Raw genomic sequence first — 13,565 nt, 5'->3', positions numbered from 1 at the left:
TTTGATTTCTCTGCTGACACTGCCAGTCAGATTGCTAGCAACTGCTGTGTGGGATGCAGTAGGGTTTATTTCTACTGTGACCACCTACCCAGTGAGACCTATACTGAATCCATTAGCTACTCTCAGATGAGTCCCCAAGGAACCATTAGGCAGCAGTCTTTCAATCACAGCCAACTTGCCTGTGGATGCATGACCTCGAGGTGAAGGGATCCATACCCCATTACGAATCCTCCCCCAGATCATTCTGCCCCCAACACTGTAGTTAGAGAGTAACACTCCTGTAATGGAAAGCTCCTCTAGGAAGATAACAGATTTCAGTAGCCTGGTGGGATTTTTAAATACTCCAAAAACACCTGACACTAGTAGCAAAATAAGCATGTTTCAGCAAATCCTAGCTGCCGAGTGGCTAAGAGAAAAGAAAGATTAACTGTATGGTAAGCAGCAGAAAACTAGCTCCCTTCAACTGAGTGCTTCCCTGCAGAGGTCCACCCCTCCTCCTGAGGGCACAATCAGGCTGTCCCCTCAGGATTCATATGTTAAAAATTTAATTTATCAAAACTCTTGTGAACAGCATTAGACCCGTTATTCTTTATGCACAAATGGGCACAGAAAGACATTCATAAGATATGAATGCACCCCGGTATATCAGGACAGGATTATAATTGCATGGAAATAAACTAAATTGTTTGTGAGAATGGAAATGACGCAGTTTGTAGTGAAAGGGTCTACAGCATTTATACAGATGGAGATTGCCACTGTGGCACATACTATGATTTTCTTAGTAGAAGGCAAGAAACATACATGCATCAATTCACAAATGTTAATACATTTGAAAAGGGAGAAAATTAACCTAGCCTGACATGATGTTCATGTAATGTTTAAAAATAATTTAAAAGATTTGAAGAACAATTCTACTGAGGATATGAACTTCACATAACATCACATACAGAGCATGCCCATGCCCTTTCCCACTATGACACTGTCTAGTTCTTTCTGCAAGCCACAAAGAAAAGAGAATCGACAGCTAGTGGAAGCATTTTCCTTCTCAGAAAGAGAGAAATTTCTTATTATATCACAGTTACCCAATGTCAATGATTTTTTAAGAAGTTTTAAAGTTGTTTAATGCCATTTCACTGCAAGATAATTTGTACAATTTACACAGACCTACTTCATGCAAAATCAGACCAAGGAAGTAGTAATAGACACTAATGATTTCTTTCTTTTTGTATGCTAAGAATCCAGCTTTCTAGGGGTAAAAGACAGCATCATAGGGAAAGATACAAAAAAAAAAAGAGAGGAAAAAAAAGAAAAAAACTAGGGGCAAGTGGTACATGCCACTAAGGAGGACACAAAGCTAAGAGCTCTGAAATACTTCTCAGGTTTTTTTGGTTCTCACCCATCAATCTATACACATTTTTTCTGTAGCACTGAGACCGTCCAACATGCTGAATAGTGCCTTCCTCCCCCAGCTTTGTATCGCCATTGATCCCCAAGACATCTCTGGCTTTTACAGCCACAGCAAAGGCACAGTAGCCAGCATTTACATCCTGCATAAGCCAACCAATGTCCCTCACCATTCCTTCCATTCCATGTGGCAAGAGCAGGACGATCCCGTTGTGACGAACCCACTTGGCCTGGCCAGAGCTGATGAACTGGTCTATTATACACTGTGCTGTGTTGTGGAAGTCACCAAACTGGGCCTCCCAGCACACCAGGGCATTGGGACTTGCCATAGCAAAGCCAAGTTCAAAACCTGAGAACCAAACAAACAGAAGAATTAGAAAAGAAACAGACCTGCTGAGAATCCTGTTAATTTCTCATTTAAAAAAAAAACATTATTAAAACAAAACCAAAATGAGAGCATGAGCTGGATTTTTGTAGCCCTGCTATAAATCATGCAGTTTTCAGTAGTACCACTTCCATCAGAAGACTAGCAAATAACATTTTTCCAATCCTGACTCCAATCCTTCAAACTTTTCCTCAAGCATTTGAATATCATAGGCGTTTAAAAATGAGTAATTACAACCCCTCCCTCCACTCAAACTTTAGTTTGACGTTTTCCTGAGAGCTCACTGAGGTATGTACTATCTTTTCCTGTAAAAATCCACTTACAGTCTATTACTGGACTGTTACAAGAAGCTACTTGTTAATTTTATTACTTGCACAGCCCTGCACAACATTGTCTTTTTTTTTTCCCTCTCATGCAGGTGCAGAACAAAATTAATGGTGACATCCATCTTCAGTCAATAGGCAGGACCACGTCTTCGGATCTTCAAGAAAGCTTGAACATAATAGGTGCATGGCAGATATATCTGGGGCTTGGGTAAACAATCTTTTGTTTGGCAGAGTCAAGGACCCCTTAGGTCTCTGCCTCAGTAGCAGAGTTATCAGAGGGCTCTTCAGGGGCAGGACATCACTACTTCAGCTAGTGAAAGCACAAAGACATAACCTTCTCCTTCTCCACTCTGTATCAGAGATTTCAGGTGGTTTACATAACAGGTAAGTACAAAACTTTCCCCAAACTTGTGCAGTTTGAACTGCAAATTCATCACTCCATACAGAGCAGAAGGGCCACATATTCCCACTTAGTACACCACGTCAGGTTAATACAGCAGGACATAGTGCAGCAGCCCAGCTGACAGCAACTCCAGTGCTGTGCACAGAGCAAGCCAGGCAGCTTGCTGTGCACTCTTAAAACTTGCCAAGGACCAAACATAACTGAAAGCTCTTGACAGGCCCCACGCAGAAACAAATTTTTGCTCTCACTGAGAGACCCGCTGCAGTACAACAAAGCCTCAGCACTGAAACAGGTCCTGGGGAGATAACTGGCAAGAGAGAAAAGAAACCTAAACTGCTCCTGCAATGTAAGCTAGATAATTGATTTCTAGTAGCTCTGCAAAGGTCAGAGATAGAAAACTACAAGGGTGCTTGCATACGCTACGCAGCCTCTACTGTGTACCTTTAAAAAACATGCAGAATTTCGTGTCAAGTCAAAACATTAAAACCTAGCTGTGTGCAATGTACCTGTCTCAGTTTAATGATCCCGCTTAAATTTAAAGCATTTTTCCATACCATGTTCCATAGTGAACACCTAAATGCATCCAACAATATAAAAATATATATTTGATCTCTACTCATATTTTTCTTTCACACTTTGATATAGCTAGGCCTGGAGTGCTAAGCAAACACCTGTACGCATATTCTACACCTATAGTTTTGAAATATTAAACCCCCCAAAAATTAAAGCTCTCAGTGAAAAAAGAATACTATGTAGCACTGCTCTGGATGTTAAGGTTCTGACTGAAGGAAAATTGATTCAATAAACATATAGAATAAATATTTGCTGGATAAATACGGTTTATGTTGAAGTTTTTGAATTCTGCACACAATATAAAGATCTGTTTCCAAATACGGAACTGCAACATGGGAAGACTCCTATTGAAGGCTATACCTGCAAAGCAACTACCTTTGCTGTTGCAAGATTTTATTTAAAAAGCTATGATACTGAGTTGTAACTCTTTTTTCGAGTTATATATATATATATATATGGAAAATATTTTCTAGACCCATAGGTGGCTATAAGCCAAATACAATCATAGGTCAGGTACCTAATATGCTTCCTAAATATTACATATCAGTAAAATCCAATACTGCTTTGTGAGCACCAGTATTCAGTAAACTACAGTAAACTGTTGCAAAGCCATGCTAAAACTCAAAATCACTGGAACTATAGTTTCTAGCCCCGGCCAAGCCTACTATGCAACTCTTCCAATTAGAAGTTTCAGGAAGTTCAAAAAACTCAGGCTCCATGGAAGATACAAGCTTAGCATCTTTACATTCTCCATACACAGAAGGCTTCTTACAGGGTCACCAGCAAGTAATAGCTGACATCTCTCATATACTTATCATTTGCGATTCATACCCTAGTAACTGGAGGCTGCAGTCCCTCTAGGAGAGCTCAATTTTTGCAATTCAGTGGGTAAGAGAATTACTTCAAAGAGAACTATAATACCAAACAATTATATAAGCAATAATAGAAAAATACCTAAAGTACCTTTAAGATGGCCTGGCATTCCAAGCACTGAAAGATTCTCAGGCCATCATGAGGCAGAAGAGAACATGTGGCACATACAGCACATGAGTTACTTTAATGCTGTCAGTGGCAGGTAACTGACATAGCTATGGAGGAAGATTTCAAGACCAAGTCAAACCTATTCAAACTTTCTTTGCCCTTTTTCTTTTTTGTTCAACTTTTACGGTACATTCTCTATCAGAGAGATACTCAGAGATCTAAGCTAAGGCTGACGTCTTCATGTGCTGAACACCACAGACATACACAAGTAGTTCCTTCCCTGAAAACTTTACTGGAAGAAAAAAAAAACAGAACCCAAACAAACAAATGGGTGGAAGGGGGGGGAGGGAGGGGAAGAAAAAAAGTAAAAAAAAAGGAGAGTGAAGGACAAGCATTCCTGCCTTTAAAAAATGAGAATTAATGAACATGTGGTTACAGAAAGTTTAAACTAACTTGTCCTGTTCCACAAGGAAAACCCTCAACAAAACTAGTGAGAGTAGTCATGGATCAAGTAAGTCCCTCTGTAATACAAATTACAAGAAACATCCTTCCAACACTTGACATGAAGTTTTGACATAGATCATCTGTGCATGAAACTGAAATTGCTTTAGCTTTACTCAATGATTACAGCTGAATTGGGACTACAGGATTTCTCCTGCTCCAGGATCAGGCTCTTCAGCCAGTGTCAGTATACAGACTTTCCTGGAAGGTTAGCAGAGGGCAACTGCAGGACAAATTAACTGTGTAAGACAAAAAGCAACAAGAGCTTCAAGTGAAATGTTTTACTCAGAGTGAAAACAGTTTTACATATTGTTTTTATAGTGTGTCTTCACAGTCTACTTCTACTCTTTGGTAGTTCCAGCCCAGCTTTTTGTTTACCAGCAAGAAATCTTTGAGTCGCTTGGCTTCTGGATTCCTGAACTCTGAACAGTCCATCCATGACTCCAGCAGATGCTCGTGTTCACACCAAAAGGCAACTAGGAAGTTAGAGGCCAAAAGGAGACTGGTAAGTCAGACAGAAGGCCCTTCATCTTTGAGTCACCATGACAGTGCATTTCCAAAGAGGATGGCTTTTGCTGACCATTCCTTTGGCCTGAGTGACCTTTCTTTCAGAACATATTTTAAATCTCTGTCCTCCTTATTTATGCGATTCTATTCTTTTTAGCACAATGCAAACAGTGGGGAAAAAAATACACAACTCCTTCAAGGCGTGTTCCCAAAGGTATCTGAAAAACAGATTTCCCTAGATAGGCCTGAATCCCATTCTAATTTTACACAAGCATTAAGAGACCATTTCTACTGATTGGGTGACATGCTTGAGAAAGTATGCAATATGTTCAAGACTTATTTGTGCATATGCTGCTCTCTGTAAGGATAGGGTAATCTAGCTTTTAGAAAGAATGAACTGAGGTCTTGACAGCTTAGAGTTACCAATAATTACACAGGGCTTTTCAAAGAGTATGGAGCAATATGCTTATTTAAACCTTAGTCAGAGCACACACATAATCCTGTTTCATATGCCAAAATCACCCCTAAAATTCACGTTAAAAACAGTGTCATTTCTCATTTGCTACCCTGTTGTTGCCTTTGTGCCAGTAATCTCCACAAGGTAAAAATGACCCAGGTGAAGCTGCATTAAAGGTGTGACCCTAACACAGATACCTTTGCAAGCTTTCTGACAGCCATAAAAGTATCTGGAAAATATATTCAAATGTAATCTACACATTCTGATTAATACTTTGAAATTAGTTTTGCCAAGACTACTATTTCACAGAACATATGTTTGTGGTAAAGCCATCACTGGTACACCCGAACTCAATTTCCACCTGGCAAATGACAATGAGAGTTCCTAAAATTAAAGCTATTCCACCAGAGATTATAACAAGGGATTCTGTCAAGAATTACTTACTCCTACCTGCATGTGGAGAAAATCATTTAAAGAACAAGTTCTGAACTGCTAAATTAAATATATGTATGTGTGTGTGTATATATATATAGGTTGAAAGTCATCTAGACAGATAGAGGTGAACAACCCAGGAGAAGGTGAGGTGTTTCTCCTGAAAGGGATCTGTTGTGGCACCAGATGAGTCAAGATCAGGGAAGCTGACCTGAGCTAGAAAGACCCCACAGTTCTAGAGATGGGACATGAACATCACGGGAGCAGGTTTCTACCCAGGCCCCTCATGAAGGCTCAACCTCAGACCAGAGTAAAGGGTTAAAAAAACTGCAGCAGAGACTTGCCAACTTTTATTCTGTCTGCAGAGACAAGACCTGAACATTTCTTCAGAATTCTGTGCAAAGTTTAAAGGATTAACTCTTACACAGCTAGAAACAGAAAGGCTTAAGCTGTGAGGAAATCCAGCAACAAGACAACCAGGCTGCAAGGTGTAGCTTTCAAAGAATGACAGGTAAAAAATCTGCACACCAAAGGGTGGTGGAGAGCTACCAGCCAGCTCCTGAACACCAGGCAGCTACCCAGGCCTCAGCACACCAGGTCACAGTGGACCAGGACCCAGCACAGCAGTTTGGTAAACTTCCAAACTGAGGAGAGAGAGGAAAGAAAAATACACAGCACTTGACTAAGGTTGCAAAACTAATGTTTTAATTGCTGAACTTCATTAAGGTCCCTAGATGACAGGCGCAGCAGAAATGCTTGCTCCTATTAGTCCAGCTCCTGCTGTGCTCCCTTACTGTTCTTTTTGTCACTCTGGAAGAGAAAGAGGTGTTGTCAAGCAAAGTGGCAGCTTACGCAGCATATTATGCTGTTTTTTCCCCCACAGCACTTTTCATGATTGCTGTAAGAACTGTAGTTTTTCAATTAACATAAGTAAAACTACAGCTTAATTCAATATGATTTCAAAGTGACTTAAGGCATGAACATTAACTAATGGTTATAGACGGCTTATCAGTGCAAGGACTTAATGTCAGAATGAGGAAAGTTACAAATTGAGATTTCTGCTATGTTTAACAGAAAATTTAAGCACAGGAACACGCACAGGGACATGCATCCTCTCACGAACTCAAACACAGCCCAGGAGAAAGTGAAGTTAACACCCATCTGGTGGCTGACCCTATTACACAGAAAGGCTGATGCCTTCTTAGAGCTCCATACAGATGCCATTGAAAACCTGGTCCTTGGTTACTTCAGTCTGTCATATTTCCCAACACAATTTCTGACAGATAACTGCATTTGCTACTCCCATTCTTAAAAACATGTTGTTCTGCATGAGTAGCAATACTACATATTTCATCCTAGAACTGTATTGTAAGAAAAGGTTAAATCAATACCTGTCCTCCCCCCTTCATTTTCTGTTTTAAACATGACCTTCCCTCTTGAAAAAGCTGTACTCCAGGTCTCATGGTTCAGAAATCTGCTGAACTACACACTAGTCCCAAGTGTATCTTTCCTGCATATTCCCTGGAAGTTTCCAGTACTGGATGCTACAGCCCAAGACCGCTCAAAACTCCTACTGAACCTGACAGAGAATCACACCATGATGGACAATCAACACTGAAGGCAGTAAAGAAAGATTGGAGATTCCTTCAAGTATTTAAAAAACCGGTAGCATGGAGCACTGTAAGTTAGTCTTGATTTTCTCCTTCATCTCAATCAGCAAATGAACTCAAGACAAACTTTTTAGCTTAAATGACTTCACAGAGCCGTTATTTATACTACCAGACATTCAGACTCAGCAAAAGGGAAAATTTATAGCTAGATGAGTGGATGCACAACTAAATTGCGATAACCTGGATATAACTAAAAACAGTAGACGTAGGATGTCAAATAAAATTATCAGAGGTTGTTAAATACTCTGATTTAATGCCCCAGTACACACACTCCACAGCTTCCTTTGTACAAAACATAAGCAACTGTTTGAACTACAAGTTAACAAGACTGCCTTAGTTTTATTTAGAAGTGAAATCAGTCTTGCCAGAGTATCATTTTAATGGAGCAGTTACACCCCAGGTATTCCTAACCAGCTCAACAATAACTTGGTGCAAAGCTCACAGCTCTGAAGAGATGCCAGCCTTTGGTTTATGTACCTGCCCAGAAAATAATCTGTAGTTTTATCATACTGGGCTGTTCAATCCATTTTTACTTTGCTCTAATTCACAGAAACTAAGGGAATTCCCAAAATGCTTCTGAGGTGCTGCACGTTAACATAGTCATAAATTAAATTCTTAACACATTTTCATTTACATCCTCTCACAACCTTCTCAACTCTCACCAAACACTTTAGGCCACTAATCCCAAAGTGTTCCTTGTAACAGGCTCATATAGTAGGGTTGTGGTCTAAACCCAGCCAGTAACTCAGCACCACGCAGCCACCCACACTTCTCCTTTCTCCCCTCCTCCAGGTGGGATGAGGAGAATCAAAAGAATGTAAAACCCAAGAGTTGAGGTAAGAACAGTCCAATAACTAAAGTACAATATAGTGATAATAGAAAGAATACCAACAATAACAATAATGATAATAATAGGAAAGAACAAGAGAAGTAATGAAAACTCAGTAAACAGCAGTGATTCTCAAAACAACTGCTCACCACCTGGCGACCAATACCCAGCCCAACCCGCGCAGCAACCTGGGCCTTCCGGATAACTCCCCCCAGTTTATACACTGGGCATGACGTGCTGTGGCATGGAATACCCCTTTGGCTAGTTTGGGTCAGGTGTCCTGTCTCTGCTTCCTCTTGGGTTCTTGTCCCCCTCCTCACTGGCAGAGCATGAGAGACTGAAAAGTTTCAGTCCTTGACCAGGGTAAGCGCTACTTAGCAACAACTAAAACATCAGCATGTTATCAGCATTGTTCTCAGACTAAAGCTAAAACACAGCACTGTACCAGCTACTAGGAAGAAAAATAAGTGTCACAGCTGAAACCAGGACAAGTAGAAATAGCAGTTAGAGAAAATAAAGTGTTGGGGGGTTTGCTACACCTGAAGAATCAGCTCATTGACCTGTAAGCACTCACTTATTCTTCCACGTACTAAAAAGGAGACCTGGTGATGTTACCGGCCAAACAGGTAACAATTCTAATAGCTCCTCTTTGACTGAGATACCACATGTTCACGCACTACTGCTTATCCCAACACTGTCTCTCTATAGATACAATACACAAGAGTAAACATGTTGAAAAAGCCTGATATATAAAAACTAGATAAGGAGAGAAAACTTAATTATAAAATCACTTCAACATAGAAACATGACATTTCTAGGGGAAAAAAAGATCCATCTCATCAACTCTTTCTAGAAATTTAATTTCCTTTACTGTTAGAAAACAGTTCAGACACAAGGGATTTAAAGTTCTTAACAACTAAAAATCTTGATATTATTAGTTTTGAAGAACCTGTCATCATATATGCTGAAGCAGAATTCCTAGACCTACTGATGTGTAAGTTTTGGAATAAAATCAAACTGCAACCACATCCAGACACGTCACTTTCACATTTGGATATGTTATTTGAATATTAAAAAAAACAACCACCAAACAAAACAAAACCAAAACCAGAAACCTATGACACACCCATTACATTTGCAGCTACACTGTAAATTGGCTCAAGTTAAGAAAGCCCAGACCAAACTATGAGAAAGAACAGGAAATTGGAAACAAACAAAGAAAGAAAAAAAATCACTCTCTGAAATTAAATTCTTGCTTTTTAGCTACACCAATTATTTTTATTGTGTTTATACACATCCTCTCTTGCAAACAAGAGTTTACACGTTACTGTATTAGCTTATAGAGAGACAAACTTCTGCTCACACTGATTCTGCCACAGAGCTAACAAAAATACCTTCAGAATCTCAGCTCTTCAGCTCACACTAAGGCTTACCAATTTTATACCACTTTAATTTTAATATTATTAGCAATAAGTATTATGTAGCGTAAGTAAAAATGACTAAGTAATCAGATTTTTGGAACTTTACAGCAGCTATCAATTCCCGTCTTCATCTCCTACAGTGCTTCATCCTTTTCCTTCACACTAGCTCTGAAATGGATATGAAAAAATATTTCATTATCTATCCACAGAAACAATAACATTTTTGATAAATTATCAGATGTATTGGTTTTGTGCTCCCCATTCCTCTTGCCACCCTCATCATGTCAGTGAGGTTATCCGTTCTCTGTGGCTGAAGGTAAAATGCCTGTCCACTACCAAAAATATAATTCACTATGAGTAATGCTATCACAAGTATTTGTTTTCTTGAACTAACATGTTCAGAATAGCAGTTCAGATAAAGCTGGCATGGATTTTTATATCTGTATTACAAAGTGTCCTTGATTCTGTTGACAGTTCCTCTCCTTTTGGGAAAGGATTAGGTGCATGTTCCAGCATTGCCATGAGCAACCACAGAAGACGGAAACTTTCAGCTGAATCCCAAAATTGTAAAATGTGGGGAGATGCTTGTTTAAGGGATGCCAGAACCTGAGAGGGAGAGCTTTGATACCTCTTCCATATATAACTGCTTTACAACTTTTTTCCATTCTCTTTCTTGCTGAGCTCTGCTTCTTGTATAGCTGTTATTCTCTGAAATTAATCTTCTCTCATTACTATGTTATGTCCCACTGAATACTAATGGGACTGATTCTGCAACTTATCCACCAAAAAACTACTTTAGTCTCCCAGTTTACAGTTCTGAAGTACAAGCAGGTTCTAAGCAGCCTAAACAAATAGGTGTGTTATTTGAAGAGTGCAGAAAGTTTTGCAAAAAAAACCTGCAAATTCATATGGCTGATCCCACAGGCAAGGCATTAAAAATTTAAAGAAAGCAAACAAACCAAAGAAACAAAACCCAAGAGCAAACACACACACACTAGCTGAAGTTTTCCCTCTAATTTTTATTTTATTCTAAAATGTTAAAAATAAAATATACATTAAAACAGAGACCCACCATAGTAAACTGTAAGAAAAAAACCTAAGTTGAGCTTAAAGGTTATACTACAATGATTTTTTTAAAAAACATTCAAGGTAAGAAGATGATAAGGGACAAATCGTACAATGAAGAGGGTAAATTTACTGAATCTCCTGATAGAACTTCTTTTTTCAGGGGGTGGAGGGAAATCAGCTTAGGCATTTTGATTGGATTTTAGGCCCCTGTTCTGTAATTCCTGGTTCACACCTGATCAAAAACATGACTATTATGATAATGTCAAAATACCACAAAGGCAGAGTTTGCTTATTATTAAATGCTACTAAGCAGGAGAGGTTTGGTTTTAGACTTGTCAAACTCAAGTAACAAAGTAAAACTTTGCACCCAGAAAGCTTAACCACATTAAAGCAAGGTCTGAAAAAAATTCCTTTTAATTAGCAGTCATAATTTCCTACATCTTGTTTAAGACCTACTAAGATCTGTCAGATAATTACCCCAAGACATACCTAAAACACCATATTCAGAAAGGGAGCTGTTACACACGGTATAGGGGGCCTGCTGCTCCCAGAGATGATTCATGGGAACACACGTTCTCTTGTCAACTTCTTGATCATGAAGCACATGATGACGATGGCTGCAAATAGTTGTTGAAAGCAATTTATTAGTTTAGGGCTTTAACAGACCTATTTTGAAAGACAAACCTTCAACCCTATGTCCTAGAAAGCACGCAAGCAACATAGTTACCTTTGCTTTACACACAACCCTGGTTTGGCTGAAATCTAGTGATACAGTTACCTGTCTAAATACAATTGCGGCACTATAGGGACTTTGACTATACAAGCTTGATTTCAAGCACTCACGGAAACTGAAAATACCTTGTCCCTAGAAGAACTAGGGGGAAGGGGAAAAGGAGTACGGAGGTTGTTGCTATAGAACAGACCATTTAAAGTAAAAAAAAACAAAAAAAAACAAACAAAAAAAAAAACAAAAAACCCAAACAAAACCAAATGAAAACCCAAACAAACAAACAAAAGGATGAATAAAATTTTTATTAAAAGCGTTTCACTTTACCTCCCTGGCAAATTCTATTAATCTTTTCCTTAAATAAACTGTTGTCTTTTATGCAAAAATGTAATCAAATGAAATCTCAGCACAAAGACTTGAAGCAGTTGTATCCTCTTTCCTGTTATTTCCATTCACATGCACCATTTACAGTTCTATAGAACACCATTAATCAACATTAGAATGAGGCACAGAGGAATGCTACCAAAACAGAGATGACTGAAGTAATTACTGTAATCCATTAACTCCCTGAGCAGACTAACTGAGTGAATCACACCAATATGTCCAGCTTTACAACTGCTAACATAAGGACAGTTATTATACTGGTAACAACTACTGTGTGTTGTATAGATGCCAACACTGAACTGGTGACTGAATCTTTTTGTGCTTCCCTTTGCTATAAAACAAATGGTAGCAAAAGAGCTCTGAAATTTATTTAGCAGTCAACAATATAAGGCCAGGAAAACACAGAATATTTGAAGCAAAGCATAGGGAGGGAAGTAGACAGAAAGGGGAAAACAGACATACTAGACAGCTGTTAAGCAGAAAATCTTTTTGCCACCATTATGTTATTTTTGCCATTCAGCCAAAGATAGAAGGCCTAGCTAGGCGATAAGCTTCTTCAGCACAAAGTTTTGTGTTTCCCCAGAAAAAGGTGATTACAATGAGCATAGACAGACAGCCAGAAATGTACATACAAGCCAGATAATTGCTGCTGTGCAATTCTCAGGTTTACTGACATCAAATCAGTACAAAATCAAGTCTCTCTCTTCCCCTTTCTTTCCCTTCTCCAGAGTGTGTCTCCAAGATGAGAAGGGGCCCAGTGGTTCTATCTGCAGCTTTATCCAGCTTCTGCCTATTGATAAGACTAATAAAATCCAGATGGCACATGAATCCTTAGCTAGTCTTCAACAACTTGAATAAGTTTTTATTTGAACAAGTTTTTTATTTTTTTCCCTATGCTGCTGTGAGCATAACAATTATTTTTATCTTAAACATCAAGAAAAACCTGGATGACTGTTCTGGAAAATCCTCTTCCACCAAAGCAAAGAACTGAGAATACTATTCTCATGACAAGTCTATAGGTGTGTGCTAGATACAACTAGGTTCCCTCCTGAAACAAGTCAGTAGTCTGCTCAACAATGAACATGTATGTTCCTCTCCTAGGAGAGGATCACCACTTTACAAGACCACAGTACTGAAGTGAATGAGGATAAGAAATCAGAGGGGTAGGGGGTGGAAATGTCACGATTTTCAGTTTTGTTTTCATGTCTTGTCCAAAGGATTTTGTTAAACATGCCATTTTTTTATAGGAGCAAAAGAAGAATGTCCAAAAGACTGGATACTAAATGAACCTCAGCACAGAAACACAGCACTGTTCCAGAGAAGACAGGCACTGAAATTTATCTCTCTTTTCTGCAAGCATTCACAATGAAGCACAGTGCAGCTGCTAGTTCATTCACCCCCAGCAATGAGCTTCACATCAAAGGCTGCAATTAAACACATCGTTAACATGTTACTCCATGGAGAATCAGGTAAGGCAGAACTGTATATACTTTAACG

General features: G+C 39.0%; 1 protein-coding gene across 2 annotated transcripts in view; it reads right to left on the bottom strand.

The window, feature by feature from the left end:
* OGDHL (oxoglutarate dehydrogenase L) overlaps positions 1–13,565 on the bottom strand; it is a 48,167-nt gene that overhangs the window by 10,268 nt on the left and 24,334 nt on the right. Inside the window, exons 15-16 of one of the 2 annotated variants that reach the window (XM_062618837.1) lie at positions 11,447–11,574; positions 1,575–1,753 (exon numbers count right to left, since the gene is read on the bottom strand). In XM_062618837.1, the coding sequence (XP_062474821.1) occupies positions 1,575–1,753; positions 11,447–11,574 (307 nt within the window). Of the gene's footprint in view, positions 1–1,574; positions 1,754–9,897; positions 10,058–11,446; positions 11,575–13,565 lie in introns of those variants that run through there. The other variant, XM_062618838.1, reaches the window with a different exon arrangement.

This window comes from Pezoporus occidentalis, unplaced genomic scaffold (assembly GCF_034315485.1).
Source record: "Pezoporus occidentalis ecotype Australia unplaced genomic scaffold, CSIRO_AGI_Poc_V1 ctg204, whole genome shotgun sequence".
Classification (NCBI taxonomy): Eukaryota; Metazoa; Chordata; class Aves; order Psittaciformes; family Psittacidae; genus Pezoporus; species Pezoporus occidentalis.
Note: the sequence above shows the minus strand (reverse complement) of the source record. Positions and strands in the feature narration are given on the sequence as shown.